Here is a 15,215-nt window from a genome sequence, read left to right as displayed (position 1 = left end):
GGCTGCTATAAGTTTTGGCCTGTTTAATTGTGCTGTAAATATATATATTAATATAAAGGTGTGAACATTTTTTGCTCGATCTCTTTATGTACTGAGCAAGCCAATCAAAGGCACAATTTGTTAGAGATTAACATAAATAAACTCAGATCATCAGCTGTTGTCATCTTTAGTTATGGAAATGCTTATAAAAAATATCAAGTCTGATTCGTAAGGGATCCCATTAATGTACAATAATAGCATTTCATGTAATAAGCAGTGTGATGGTGATGCAGAACAGATTCCTTTGTCATGTTTTATAGCTGAATTGTCTTGGCTTTGCCCTTTATCACTTGGCAAATAGGAAGACTCTTTATTCTAACAACTGATGTTCCACACTGCATACAGATTAAATCTTATTTATAGCACTGGTTACTATCTGAGGCACGGATTGACACATTTAAAAACAGGATAAAAAAAGAAACAGCAAATATGTTATTCTATCATTCACCCACTATTGTTCTTTCCTTTAATCCTTAAATTGTCCTTTTGAAATAATCCAAATAAAAACGCACGCGCACATTTACATGCGTTTGGGAGGTGGTTTTGTTTGTGCGCTGCAGATATGAAGATCAGGACAGAGGTTTTTCATCAGACGCAATTTATTTCGGTCGACTCTGACGTCAAGAGAATTCACGTTTCATTCAACAAGCAAGAAAGTAAGTTATTTATAACCCTCAGCATCTCCAGGTTGTGATCCTTGAGTGCGCAGTGAAAGGAATACTCCCCATTGGACTGATGTAGTGCGCCTCCATAACAAAAGCCACACAGCTCATGTGTGATGGTGCCAGAGAGGTACGGCGCCCCGTCACCTTAATTAGGACGCGTCGATGGGAACAGCCGCCTCTGAAAAAACAAATTATTTTGCGAAGAACTGCAACAAACTTTCTCCTTTGAATCATTCATTTTGCACCCGATTTCTTTCCTCGTGTATGACAACGCTGTGGACTCAATGGGCAATGGAAAACCTCTCCTCTGATCAGGTAAGAGAATTAGCAGACATTAAGTTGCACTGCGAAATTATTAAAACAAAAGCAAAAAAATATTGAAAATATAGGTTATTAATTTAACTTTATGTCGCTGACTTGCGTCGCTGCTTTCTTTATCTTAAAGGGGGTTGGCAAAAAAAATAGATGAACCTATTTCATTTGACCGAAAATAACATGTATGTTTAATGTTAAATATAATGTAAAATAATATTTACATGATGAAAACAATGCAGGATTTAATGGGGCATTAAGCTACATACATACTCAATAATTTGTAACGGAGCGCGTTTTTGTTGCCAAGTTATCCAAAATAAGCCATGGACAGTGACACTTAACGCCTCACACACTGTGTGCCGATATCTAATGTCGCCTGTCTAAACACGTTTTTATCGTCACTATTTTAATTTCATATTAAGAAAATCACATACAGTCTGACACACATTTGTGTTCCAGTAGATATGATGATGACCAATGTTGATGTTTTTGTGTACTTATGGTTTGGTGGATGCTTTTCTTCGTCGTCGGTTCCATCAATATGATGGAAAAAGACATAAGCTGCTGTGTTGAGAGCGATAACGTAATAAACTTTGATCCTCACACCCGAATATTCCTCATCATCCATCATCCATTATGAATCTGACAGGTGCATGCTGTCTCCTGCGTGGACATGATATTTTTGCAGTTTCCACTTTTGAGAACTACATTTTTTTACACAGTACCTTCATCTGAATTATCATATGAAGAATATAGTCTTAATATCAGAAGCCCAAGTTATTTTAATAACTTTCACGTTGTAATAGACTGCCACCTGCTGGCTGTGATGCTTCAGCATTAGTGAACAATCAATATAAATGATAAAGCTTTTTGCATTGTAAACTGAACTACTTCACTCTTTCTTCAAAGGGCTGTGCACTGTAAGTTCAACACTAAGAGGATCTGTGATTGGCCAGGAGATGGCAGACATACTGGAGCTGCGAACAGATGGAAACTCCCTCCTGAAGGCAGTGTGGCTCAGACGCTTGAGACTCACCAGGCTCCTGTTGGAAGGAGGCGCATACATCAACGAGAGCAATGAACGCGGTGAAACGCCACTCATGGTGGCCTGCATGTCCACACACACTGACCAGCAAAGTGTGGACAAGTCGAAGCTGGTGAAATATTTGCTGGACAACCAGGCAGACCCCAACATACAGGACAAGGCCGGGAGGACACCTCTGATGCATGCCTGCATCCACAAGGCCGGACATGAGGTGGTGGATCACCTGCTGAGCAACGGAGCTGATCCCAGTCTGGAGGACAGGAGCGGGGCCTCAGCTCTGGTCTACGCCATCAATGCAGATGATAAGGAGACACTAAAACTGCTCTTGGATGCGTGCAAAGCTAAAGGAAAGGAGGTCATCATAATCACCACAGACAAGTCACCGTCTGGCACTAAAACCACCAAACAGTACCTAAATGTCCCCCCGTCACCAGAGCTGGATGACAGGTCCTCCCCAGCATACTGCACCTCTCCATCGGATATTAATGTAAATGCATCTCCCACACCTGAGCAAGAGCAACAAAACACAGTCTTCAGTTTTCAGACTAAGCTGAAAACCTCCAGTTCAGCTGCAAAGCTTGCCAACGGGCCCACATCTCCAACACGCCGGCCTGCTAACCCAAAACGTGCACGCCTGCCTCAGCTGAAGAGGCTGCAGTCAGAGCCTTGGGGGCTGATCGCTCCCTCAGTCCTTGCTGCAGCTGCCGCCCATGAGGAGAGTAAGAAAGCCAGCTCAGACGAGGATGTGGTTGCAGGGGTAAACGGGCTCTCTCTAAGTAAGAGGTCAGCTTTATCTCGTCAGAGCAGCGTGGACGGAAAGGACAGCTTATTCCCACTGATGGGTGAGCAGCCCTGCAAAATGACAACCTCCATATCAGTTCCTCCGATGTCCAAAACATCATATGAGAGAACTCTGGGCCAGCACCAGCCACTGGCACGGCGCAGCACTGTGCCCACAGAGCAGGAGAGCAGCAGCTGCAGCAGCGGCTTCGTCAGTCTGAGAGACACAATGCATCGAAGACGTCTGGGGAATGATCACTATGACTCAGACTCACAGCTCTACTCAGACTCTGCCATGTTAGACTCCCCTAAGATCCCAGTGGAGCGGAGGAAACTAAACACATCTCCACTAGCGATGCTGACCAGCTCCAGAGAATCTCTAGACAGCAACGCCAGCCCATCCTCTCCCAGCACAGCACGCAGGCGTGCACCTGGCCTCCTGGAGAGGAGAGGCTCAGGGACGCTGCTACTAGACCACATCTCCCACACCAGGCCCGGCCAGTTGCCTCCTCTCAACATAAACCCCAACCCTCCCATCCCGGACATCGGGGCGAGTAGCAAGCCCTCCTCACCTCTGGCCACAGGAATTAGATCAATAGCTCCGGTAGCACCCAACACACCAAAGAGAGGCGGCCTCAAGTCCAAGAAGAAACTTGTGAGAAGGCACTCTATGCAAGTGGAGCAGATGAAGCAGCTCTCGGATTTTGAAGAGCTGGCTCATTAGTTAGTGATGGTGTTTATGCAGCATAGATTGTGAGAGTAGAGATGTTAGCACCATAAATTGTCAGGAAGTACATCCATAGGTTCAGCTGACGACTCAGTCATCTAGATGTTGAATAATGTATAATTTCAAAATATATATTGAAACTGAGCAATATAGATAGACTTCCTCCCTGTTCCCCCCAACCCTAAGGATTATTATCTTTTGACTTCACATCTGCTGTACATGTATTACAGTTTTGAATGTAAATGCCAAGACACGGTACTTCTCCTCTGAACTAGCTCTCTTACATGATAATGTAACGTGTAGGGAACACACAGGGTCCATTTGTAGCCAGCAGGCCTCTTGGTTGCACTTTGTGCATATGTAATTAGCACCATTAATGGTCTTTCTTTTGAAAAGAAATCATGTGATGCACTTGTCTGAGATGTAGCTTTGAGTAAGATGAAATTTGACTGTTTGTAGCAAATTTGTACAAAGTGCCTTCCAGATTAAGAAACCTTAAAAAAAATAAAAAAAGAAGATGAAAAGCAGACAGATACATTTATTGTATTAGGAGCATTTTTAATTCATGGTGATGTAACCAAAATGTATTTTATTTCAATATTGTCGGTCTCACATGGAACAGAATAAGACGTGATGTGAATGAGTGAAAAATATGCCTTAAGAAGCAGGTAAAACAACTGGCTATGTTTAACAGCACTTTATTGCCCAGGAGAAAAAAAATGTTGCTTTTAACAGTGTTACAAAAACCTTCAAAGCACATGTAATTCTTTTGGATGATTAACACGAAACATTGAATGACTTTTGAGCCCTTAGTCAACAGACATTGGTGAAACTTGTCATTTAAGATGTCATTTCACGCTAATGGCAATCAGAACTAAAGATCATACTGCTTCCATGTAACTTACCTGTGAAGCATTGCTTCTGTTTGAGAAAAAAACCCATAATGAATTCCATAGTATTTTTGCAAGTAGTTTGTTGTATATTCTGAATAAATGTCTATCACTTGTGAATGCCTGTCTGTTTACTCATTTGTCACATTAAGACGGAGCTCAGCTGACCGTAGACGCGCAGATGCTCATTAGAAAGAGCACCAGTCCTTCCTCAGGCCAATTGGCAGTCCTTTGGTACTATGATGATGATGATGATGATGATGGTGGTCATCAATGCCACTGTGATTATGTCAGACCAACCATAGAGGCACTCAGAGCCCACAGCTTCCTGGCAGCTTCATCATCCCGAGCCTGAGGGGCCGCTGTTTTAGGGGCGCAGTCGCTGCAATCAGAGCAGAATTTAGTGTTAGCCATGTGACTTCATCTGTTAACACAGTGCTGATTTAGTCCCAAGGACAAGGTCTCACTCAGGGGAACAATGATGAAACGTGACAATCACAGGGCACCTTAAAATACAGATGATGCAGCAATCTTCTATCAAAGATACTGATGGTTACTCAGTTCTGTGATGAATAAGACACTGACATATTTTCCTGTTTATTAAGAGGAAAATACACCACTGCCAGCAAAATTATTTTCCCACTAAACAGAAATCAATCAGTATGTATTAGCCTTAAAAAGCCCTAAAGTCACCTCATGGCCATTGGTTTAAATATCACGGTTATCAGTGTTATAGTGGTATTATTTAAATGTGCTGTAGATGTTCAAAAAGTTCTGATACACGGACTGAAATCATTTCAACAAGTTTTTTTCTATACTGGTGCATAAACAGCCTGTCTGTGAAATGCTTGCTAGAGTGTCATCATTGTTGAGGATGAGGGACCAGCAGCATTACTGGGTTTGCCTGCTGCACTCTGTGAACAGTGAGGCTGAAAAATATCTTTTTCATAGAAGCCTACATCTGTCAGACTGCTGCTAACCTTGTTTGATGCTGGACAAAGTTTTTTGTTTTTTTTTACAACAAGGTAATAAAACAGTTTTAATACTAATCCAGAGCACAATATAAACTGACTCGACAAACTGACTCTACATATTACTTGAGTCCTGTTTGATTACTAGTATTGAAAAGACTGTGTCAAAATCTAATTTTAAAGTTGTACTGATCAACAGTTTGTACATTAAAGGTGCATTATGTAAAATCTGGGCATAATTTTAGTTTAATACATTAAAAAATGAGCTAGCCTTATCAACAGAGTGTGAAGAAGTAACACCTTTGACATTATGTTCAAGATGCCTGTATATTATATTGCAGAGATATCCACTGCTAAGCAGCCAGGGACAGAAGCGATAGTGAGTCAATGTAACATCTATTGAGCTGCAGGAGAGGATGAAGTTACGATCTCAGTGAATTAGTGTATTATTATTAAAGTGTAAGAAACACTGCAATAGCAGAAGCTCCAGGAAAACGAGCGTTATCTCCATCACAAGCTGCCAAACTAAAATGAATATTGGTGTGGCTTTCCATCTCTGGAGACAGCAAGATTTAGGATTTAGCATTTGCTCTTAGATTCCAAGCAGGTTAAATGATTGTGATAGCACATAATATATCAACACCAACTCTCAATATAGTGATTTATTTTGTATTTACTATGGCAGCCTCACCTCTACTAATGACACTACCATGCCCTGATTCACAGAGACTGACCTGTAGTAGAGTCCACTGTCATTCTGCAGGCTCTCCTCCACAGCGCAGTAGATGGTGGTCTGAGCGCCTTCTGTTGGAGACTTGATGAGGAACATGAGTGGTGTGTACACGACTCTCTTCCACAGAGGCATTGTGGGCCAGAAGTGTCGGCCCAGCTCTGTCCGGATTACTCCAGGGTGGAGGCTGTATGTTGTCACTCCGGTACCTGCAAAAATGACAAAACATGGGACTTAACGTATCCACTTTATTCACACAATCATAGAGTTGACATGTATTTAAATGCTGCACAATGGGCCTCATGCAAGAAACAATATACAAACAAATTTTCTCTTATTTTTTGCTTATATCCATGATTTGTTGTAATTTTGTTATTACCCACTGATTTCTGGGATTCATCCATAGACTGTAAATAAAGAGAAAGGAGTAAATCTTATATATATCTATGGATTAAACACTATTTTCCATTCAGACCTGCCACCCTGGCTCTGCTTCCTCTTTCCCCTTTTTTTTCTCTTTCTTTTTCTATTACTGCTCTCTGGCATTCATATTTAAGTCATAATTGCTGATCAGTGACCCTAGGATCCTCATTGAGTGCTTATCCTTTTCTGGAGCACAAATGTCTTGTGTTTTAGTTGAACTCAAAGGTAGCTTAGCTAGTGACTGCTGTGAATAGGGCAGCTGACAACAAAGGAAAGACCATGTGACCGCCTGGAAAGACAGCTGGCAGGAGGTAAAGACTCCAAAGGTGCTGACATGGGCTAGCAACCCACGCCGGCAGTGGTGAGGTGTAGTAGCCTTTCTACAACCACAATAAGCTACAGCCAACATAGGAAAAATACCCCAAGAGTCAGCGAGAGCAGGGGTGGAAGATGACTCACAGGTGGATTACACGACAAAAGACATTGGAATGGACATGACTATGCATCGGATACGTGACTCAGTGAGGGAAAGGGGCGTGGACCTATCCTCTAGGGCTAAAACTAGCAGCATTCAGGGTAAGGTGAGCTCATCTGTGGAGGTAAAAGGTAGTACAATAGTGGGCAAGATGCTTCAGGTTTGTCCTTGTGGCTGGCAGAAAGTAACATCAACTGCCTTAAAACTCATCAAGGAAGGAAGAGGTGTTTAACAGAGGAAGGACAGAGTGGCCGCATCGATCAGTACTTTTAAAGAGGTCAGTCGAGTCAGTCGGGTGATGTCCAGCGGCAGGTAGAAAACCACAGTTCGCAGGATATCAGTAACACTGCGCCTGAGGAGGAGGAGGTAGGAGGTGGCAGAGCTTTCGGCCCAATCCGGCGAGGGTGGTTTTGAGTCCGTTCAGACCTGCCACCCTGGCTCTGCTTCCTCTTTCCCTTTTTTTTTTCTCTTTCTTTTTCTATTACTGCTCTCTGGCATTCATATTTAAGTCATAATTGCTGATCAGTGACCCTAGGATCCTCAATGAGTGCTTATCCTTTTCTGGAGCACAAATTTCTTTTGTTTTAGTTGAATTATATTTGCTCTTCCCCTAGGGAAGGGCGAAGTGGTCAAGAGCACTCTGGCCAATATAAGAGAAAAATATTTTCACAGGCTACAAATTATCGTCCAACTCAAGGAAAAATACGTTTTATATTTGAGGATCATTTAAAAAATACATTAATATCATATACCAGTAATCAAATTTAGAAAATGTCATGGAGTAATTATAATGACTGGATTATTTAATTTCATGGCTAAAGAAATATACTATACTTGCTGCAATGATCCCAATTACTGTCATTTCAGTGACTGTGCGTCTCCCTGCTGACAAGTACATTTACTCAAGTACTGTACTTAGTGCAACTTTTAGTTACTTTTACTTTACTTGAGTATTTTGATATCATGTCACTTTCCACTTATACTCCACTACACTTAAGAGAGAAATATTGCACTTTTTAGTACTTTACATGTTAAGATTTTTGTGCCAAACCATTTTAAAATATACAAGTGCAGCTGAAACAGTTATTCAATTAATTATAAAATTAATGGGCAACTATTTTTATTATTGTGTTGTTCAGTTTTCATGCAAAAAAAATGCTTCCAGCTTCTCGCACAAACTTTATGTATGAAGACCTGTTGATTTTCCTTTTAATTATTTTTGATTTGTTAAATGTATTGATTTTTTTCAAAAACATGGGAGGAAAGCAGTAAGTAACAAAAGAAAAATACACTCAAAAATTAGCAATAGATTCGTAAAATGCACAGAAAATTAAAAACAAAATGTTAAAAAACAAAGGGAAAAGAATAATAAAGTAAAACAATTAGGAAACAACCTGGGAAAAAAAGTGATTCAAGTGTATAATAATTCTGAAATCGAATTTTAAGAATGTAATACTGATAATTACAAATTTAGCTTTCCCATAGCTCTTTAAAAATCATTTTCTAAATATACCAATTTCTCACAGTCAGTGGTGTATTTCACGTTTTTATTTCTTTTTTTTTTCGTAATCTGACCAATTTACTCAGGGTTCACAGGTTTAACTGTTTATGAAGGATGTCTGAGCACAGCACAAGGAGAAGTGATGTCACTCCGGGTTTCAAAGGGTTAAGAACATTTGGGTTGAGATTTAAAAGCTTTGAATACCTTGCAGTCTGTTAGCCAGCTCCCTTGTAAAAAGGACATTAGCTAGTTTACTTTGTGAATAGCTTCTCCACGGGTGGTAATCTTTCTCCTGATGTATGTCGTCAAAACGGATCTGACCTGTTGAACAAAAGCACAGATGTGGTATTCAACATTAAATGAGACTGAAAAGATAGAATTCCTGAGAGAGAATAAAAACCTCAGAAGGGAAACAGAAAAGAGAAAAGCTGTACCTCTTTCATGAGCTAAACTGGAGACGTTGACGACGCGGCTCGGAGCCGACTTCTTCAGCAGATCCAGCAGGCAGTTTGTTAAAAGGAAGTGGCCCAGGTGGTTGACGCCAAACTGCATTTCAAAGCCGTCTTCAGTAAGCCATCTTGGACAGCTCATAATGCCTAAAAGTCATAAATAAGAGTCTCAGAACTGTTGGCATATGACACATATCCCCAGCATCAGGGGTCAGATGTGGCTCATAAACCTGCCTGCATTATTGATGAGAACATCCAGCCTCTCTTCACTCGCCAGAATGTCTCTGGCGAGTTGTCGCACCGACTGTAGAGACGCCAAGTCCAGCTTTTTCACAACAACGTTGTCATTTCCGCTCCTCTTCTTCACCTCCTCTGCAGCTTTATTAGCTCTGTCCATGTCTCTGCAGGCCAGGATGACCCTCGCACCTGAAACAAAGCAGCAAACCTCTAACCTAAATCAGTTATTAAAAGGCTACAATATAAAACCAGGAGAAGTCACTGACCCCTTCTGGCCAAGTCAACAGCCGTTTCTTTTCCAATCCCGGTGTTGCCTCCAGTGATCAAGACAGTCTTTCCATCCAACAAGGCTTTGCTGCGACACGCTCTACCTGCCATCCATGTCTTCACGCCAAACAGTCCCACTCCTGTAAATAAGTACTCACACAGTTATGAAATAAACGTCCATCTTTCATAGATAGCCATGAAAACTGCTCACAAGAATGCAGCTTTTTATTTTGTACCAAAATATCCTGAAATGTCAATGTTTTTTTTTAAGTGTTTTAAATTACAGGCAGCTATTTTCTTAATTAATTGTTTCTGTAATTTTTAATTTCAACATTTGGTCCCAGCCTACCAAACAACTTTATTTATTTATGTATGTATTTTATTTTATTTATTTTTCACCTCAGTAAGTAGGGTAAATGAAAACAGCTATAGCTATATTAAGGGTATCAATGTAGTCTGTGGGACATTTTTTCAATATTTGTTGATATTTCATTAAAGATGAAAACTTTTATCATTTGTTTTTACTATTGAATCATGCCTCTGAATGCTGCTGCTATAAAACTCGGTAGAAAATCTGTTTTGTGTGCTTTCATATGCTTGTTTTGTCTGTTTGTATAATTCCGTTTTGTCTGTCTGTTTGTTTGTTTGTTTGTTTGTTTGTTTGTTTGTTTGTTTTGGTAATGCATGTATTAACCTGTGCCCTTTTTTAAAAGGCACACAATGTAAATTTAGCTTTATTGTGTCTTTATGCTTGACAGTTAATTTCAGTGTCAGGACTTGGCGACTGTGCTCTTGTGTTTACCTGTATTGTTGTCAGATCTATGTCTTTCCATCCCTCTATAATAACAGGCTTTGATTGTTGTCTCTGTGTTAACTATATGGTCACATGATTTAGTCTTCTGTGTTACTATTATGAGAGCTCACAATGTTTATTCTAAGGATGGGCTGATATTAAATAGCCGATGTTGCAGCTGTGCTCCAATGCAGCAGTAACAGAAGAATAAAGCAATAGAGGAACATGTCAAATGATTTCCAAAAACACTTGAACACAATCTGAACTTGATGCAAAATGATTAGACATTAAACTGGCAGTTTCTAAGCATGCAGTCCTCCTCAGTGTATTACTGTTTTAGCACAGTTTATTATCAACGCACAGATAAGCTAAGAGCAAAAATACTATCAAAGCCAGAAATAAATAAATAATAGAGTCAATGAATAATTTAGCCTACCTGTTACTGTGACCACAGCAATAGTTTTAGGATACTGAAAAACAAATGATCTTATCGCTGTGAAGGTCTGCATTTTCCTGCTAATCCTCAGACTATTTATACAACTGAATTAAAGTCCGATCGCAGCGTCTCCTCTGTATCTCTGTAATAACACGGTCCTTCTCGCGTGAGAAACAAAAGAGTACCGCAAACCCACAATTAATGTCCTCAATAACAGCTCAGACTTTGCTTTGGTCCAGCTACATAACACAAACATGCGGCCCTCCTCCCGGAAGTACCGCCCACCGTCGTCCTACACAAGAATCCGATTGGTTATTCAGCGTAATAATTTTCTAAATTATATTTTGAAGAAAATTGAACTATTGAACAGTGTGCTTGCTCGGTGGCTCTGACATCTAAAAAAAAGGGAAAAATTCTGATTCTGATTATTATTATTATTGTTAATAATTATAATAGTAATAGAAGAAAGGGAAGCGAAATAATAAGCGCTTATAAACTAAAAGAAAAAATTAAATGAAATATAAATAAAATAGAAACAATTCCAAAGCATAAAGGGGGAGTTCCCCTCACTATCTCACATATTGGATCCATAACTGCAGAACGCAGCTTCATTATATGTTTTTCTTTCTTTCTTTTTTCTTTTTTTTTTTTTTTTTTTTTTGGTACTTAGTATTCAGGGGTAACACATTTATTGACAACTGCAAGAATGTTAAAATTTCTCCTAAAACCTAGTGGAAGCCATTGTTGGTGATGATGTTTTATGACCATTGATGGCTGGGTTGGATGATGATGACCAAACTCCAGGTTTCAGATTATTCTGTCATAATTTTACACACTCTATTATAAATTGTCATCGTGGTTTTAAACATCCGTTTTGCAAAGTAATGTGTTATGTTTTGTGTATTTAATCATATTTTGAGTAAATTGTGTTCAAGTCTGCATTTGTTCTGTTTCCTCTACTTCAAGCTATATTCCCCTTTTAGAAACAATAACGTTAAAACAGAAGTTGTAATATACTTTGACATTGCTATAAACATGTTCATCATCATCTGAAATCAACTTCCAATAATTCTCCAGCAGAGGTCGCTGCAGGTACATAAACACAGTCTCTGTGCCTTCTCGTGGTGCCCAGTAGATGGCGCACATTCATCATTTTATTATGGGGTTTTATTATATATCCAGTTAACACTGGCAAAGTTCTTAATTTAGAATCAAATTATATCCCAAACTCCTAAGAACAAATTCAGATGTGTCTCTGCTGCTGTACAAGCAAACAAAAGACGAAGCAGCACCGAGATGACAGTAATAACAGCATTACAGCCTCAGATCTGAATTAACGACTGCTCAGAGCTGCGGCTGAATAACTGATTTTTTGTATAAAACAAGTTTTTTTTTATCTGTTGGATCAATAAATTATTCCATTTTTAAAGCACAATGGAATATTTTCCCATTATTAGTGTGAACGGGGACTTCTCAAGGAGCTTTGACCTTGGGGTTCACATGGTGACACATGAGAGGGTTTATAGAGAACTGAGTGTCTGTGAAGGTGAGCAGCACACTGTTTACTCACCAAAGGGTCAAAAGTCAAAAGATTATGTAAGTGGCACTGTCTCTTGTCTGACTGCAATAACCTGTTTTACATGCTTTTATTACAAGTGCAGGGAAAGAAACTGGGCATTTTAAGGACTAGAACAGCTGACAGCCTCTATAATGTCATAAACACAAACTGAGTAATGTTATGTTTTCGATACAGTTCAAAATATTGCATGTTTTTACAGACTTTTTTTTTTTATCTGGATGTTGCATATGTAACCTTTGTGAATGCAGGCCCCTATTCTCAGATGAAATGTTCTTCAGAGGTGACCTGGTTGTCTCTTTACACCACGGGGCTCATCATGTGACCATGCTGCACACTTCCCAATCTCTCTCCCAGTATGGTAACCTTCCTGTGCTAAAATTAGAGGGCCCTCTGCCGAGACTTAGGAATGTAACTATCCTGTACCCAACCTGCAGGTGGTAGGGGATCTCAATAAATTTCTATTTTTAATGTCAACTTGAGATAACTCCTGCTTCACTATAAGAAGTATCTGAGCTTTTCTTACTAATAAAATAAACCCTCTTAGGTTATGCTTGTTTTTAAAAAAGAAAAGTATTGCTTTGGGCAAATCTCTTCATCATTTGAAGATTCTGGCTTCCTTTTTGCATAGTGGCGCACATAATTTTTTTTCATAGCTAAATCTATTAATGTTTTCATCAAAGTTCAATAAACAACATAAATGTATAAAATTATGCTGCACACTGTCCAAGGACTGTTTGCTGGATTTTTTTTAATAAAAGGTAAACAACTACTGTGTATCTGCAGGTTCTCTTATATTTGTTATCCACATTTGCAAATGTAACCAAATAGCCTTTTCATCATTTCAGTTGTAAATCATTTTTAAACATGTTTTTGCATCCTGCTAAACTTACTGTAGCCTGCACACAGTACATTCATTCTGCAGACCAGCTTTATTAATTTTGTGCACATTTTACTTACAGTCAGTCTTGTAAGTTGTTTCCTGAGGCATATAAATGTATCATTACAATTAGTGTTTTCGTTTATTTTGTTGGTTTTTTGTTATGTTGAGTTATCCTAATTTTCTTTGCTGTGTAATAATTACATGTGTGTGCATTTCAGTGGGTTCTCATCTTCTGATACATAGTCCCCTTCCAGCACATATGATGCATTTATCTTGTGAAAAATAAGTCCTAAAGAAAATAATGAAACAACTGGAGGAATTCTGTCAGAAAAACTAACTTACATCTTCAAGGCAACTTTCCACCACTTACCATTAGTGTACATTTACTATATTAAATTATACTGTCTGCATCACAATAGGTCCTATCAACTCTTAGTAAGGAGGAGAAGGGACAGTCAAGTATATGATATTGTGGGAATTCTAAATTGATTTCGTTTTTTTTTTTTTTAATAGAGGCATTATAATAGCCCTGCAAACACACATCTGAGTACAGGAGTAATTCAACAAGCTACATGGGAAATGTGTTGGCACATTTTTTTAAGGGGATTTCTAGGCTCTTCCTAAAGGAGCACTGATTTTACACAAGGGGATGGAGTAGGCAACCATTAGAGTGTGCCTTTAAAGGTCCAGTATGTTGGATTGAGTGACATCTGACAGCATGGTTGCAGAACTGAAACTTCTCCCGTGTGCCGAGCATGTAGGAGAACAACACTGGCCAATGTGAGAACGTGAATAGTGCTATCTAGAGCCAGTGTTTGGTTTGTCTTTTCTGAGCTAATGTAGAATAATATGGTATATGGAGTACAAAATTACCAGAATGTTTCTGGGATAATTGGCACAGCTTCTGCACATTGCGGTCCTTAGAGCAAGCGTACTAAAGACTTGCTGAGGCCAAGCATGGCCAAACGGCTAACTTCCAGTTTCCAGTTTTGTCCTCCGTTGAATTGAATGGGGATAAAATGAATCATTCTAGACTTTAGAAATGTTACCACAGCAAAGTGATCAAATCCTGATGGTGAAATTAGTCATTTTGCAATAGTTGTGATGCTCAGTAAAATGTATCCACTGATTTACAGATGTCTCTTTTGCCATGTAAGTCAGTGGCATAAAGTCCTTTAGGACCACAGGGCATGTGGTGATTACAGTTCAGTTCAGTATATTTCTGGTGAGTACATTTGATCTGGTGTGATTACAGCTTGGCCACTACAAAAATTGGCTTCATAGTCTGGTGCACTTCTCAGGGGCCTGATTCAGAGATACAGATGGTTCATTCTGTGGTAACAAAAACACAGTTCTTATTGTCAGCTGATTATGAATTAATGAAAACATAGCTAAGGTGGCTTATTCTTTGCTTACCTACAGTTTTCTTGTTAAATCATAAAAATATGTTCAACGGCCTTCTAATGCCTCTTTGCGGTCATCCACAGTCATCTCAGAAGTTTCACTTCTATGTAACCACATGTGGTTTGTCCCACCTCTGGCTCATGCAAAAGTATAACAGGATCAGCTGGCTGAAACTGTTGGAGAGATACTGAAAGACTAGTTCATACAAAACTGGAAAAGTGAGCTCAGAAATATGATATATATATCATGCTATTTGTAATTTTCAAGTACACACAACACCAGAATTCCTCAATTCACTGAAAGACATAAAATGTTAGAAACCAGAGGATCTGCAACCTCTGCATATTTTGTTTGAATGTCAGAATATAAGCTTAATAAAGTATAGAGAAAGGTTTATGCTAAAGTATCATTCAAACCGTTAATTTTGTCAAATGTTTTCTGTAAACTAGGTGCTTTTTTGAAGAATGTCCTTCCTTTGTTTAAATCTTATTAGATGTATTTTAGCCATGCGGTGTGCCATTGTTCTATTATTTCTGTATGTAATGTTTGTGCTCCGTACAATGTGATATGACCTTAAGTTAAGTAAATGAAATCAAATGAAAGAAAAAT

At 39.2% G+C, this 15,215-nt stretch overlaps 2 protein-coding genes across 2 annotated transcripts; one reads left to right on the top strand and one right to left on the bottom strand.

Annotated features, from left to right (window-relative positions):
• Positions 1-982: 982 nt before the first annotated feature.
• ankrd34c (ankyrin repeat domain 34C) lies at positions 983-3,568 on the top strand. The gene is made up of 2 exons (XM_042496900.1): positions 983-1,019; positions 1,929-3,568. Exon 2 carries the CDS (start codon positions 1,979-1,981, stop codon positions 3,566-3,568), a length of 1,590 nt encoding a protein of 529 aa, XP_042352834.1. The 5' UTR covers positions 983-1,019; positions 1,929-1,978.
• Positions 3,569-4,253: 685 nt separating this feature from the next.
• On the bottom strand, positions 4,254-10,950 carry LOC121949987 (retinol dehydrogenase 13-like). Its single transcript, XM_042495875.1, has 7 exons — positions 10,744-10,950; positions 9,514-9,654; positions 9,245-9,436; positions 8,996-9,157; positions 8,766-8,882; positions 6,167-6,371; positions 4,254-4,843 (listed from the first exon to the last, which is right to left on the bottom strand). Exons 1-7 carry the CDS (start codon positions 10,814-10,816, stop codon positions 4,747-4,749), a joined length of 987 nt encoding a protein of 328 aa, XP_042351809.1. The 5' UTR covers positions 10,817-10,950; the 3' UTR covers positions 4,254-4,746.
• Positions 10,951-15,215: the final 4,265 nt, after the last annotated feature.

Source organism: Plectropomus leopardus, chromosome 11, assembly GCF_008729295.1.
Source record: "Plectropomus leopardus isolate mb chromosome 11, YSFRI_Pleo_2.0, whole genome shotgun sequence".
NCBI lineage: Eukaryota > Metazoa > Chordata > Actinopteri > Perciformes > Serranidae > Plectropomus > Plectropomus leopardus.
The sequence above is the reverse complement of the archived record's forward strand: the minus strand, read 5'-3'. Positions and strand labels throughout refer to the sequence as shown.

What these genes read in the sequence shown, in the direction of transcription:
- LOC121949987 (XM_042495875.1), bottom strand. Translation starts at nt 10,816, where the DNA reads ATGCAGACCTTCACAGCGATAAGATCATTTGTTTTTCAGTATCCTAAA. An exon ending in TGCTGTGGTCACAGTAACAG is followed by an intron (nt 9,655 to 10,743) that starts GTAGGCTAAATT and finishes ACTTATTTACAG; the next exon opens with GAGTGGGACTGTTTGGCGTG. An exon ending in TGTTGACTTGGCCAGAAGGG is followed by an intron (nt 9,437 to 9,513) that starts GTCAGTGACTTC and finishes GCTTTGTTTCAG; the next exon opens with GTGCGAGGGTCATCCTGGCC.
- ankrd34c (XM_042496900.1), top strand. Translation starts at nt 1,979, where the DNA reads ATGGCAGACATACTGGAGCTGCGAACAGATGGAAACTCCCTCCTGAAG.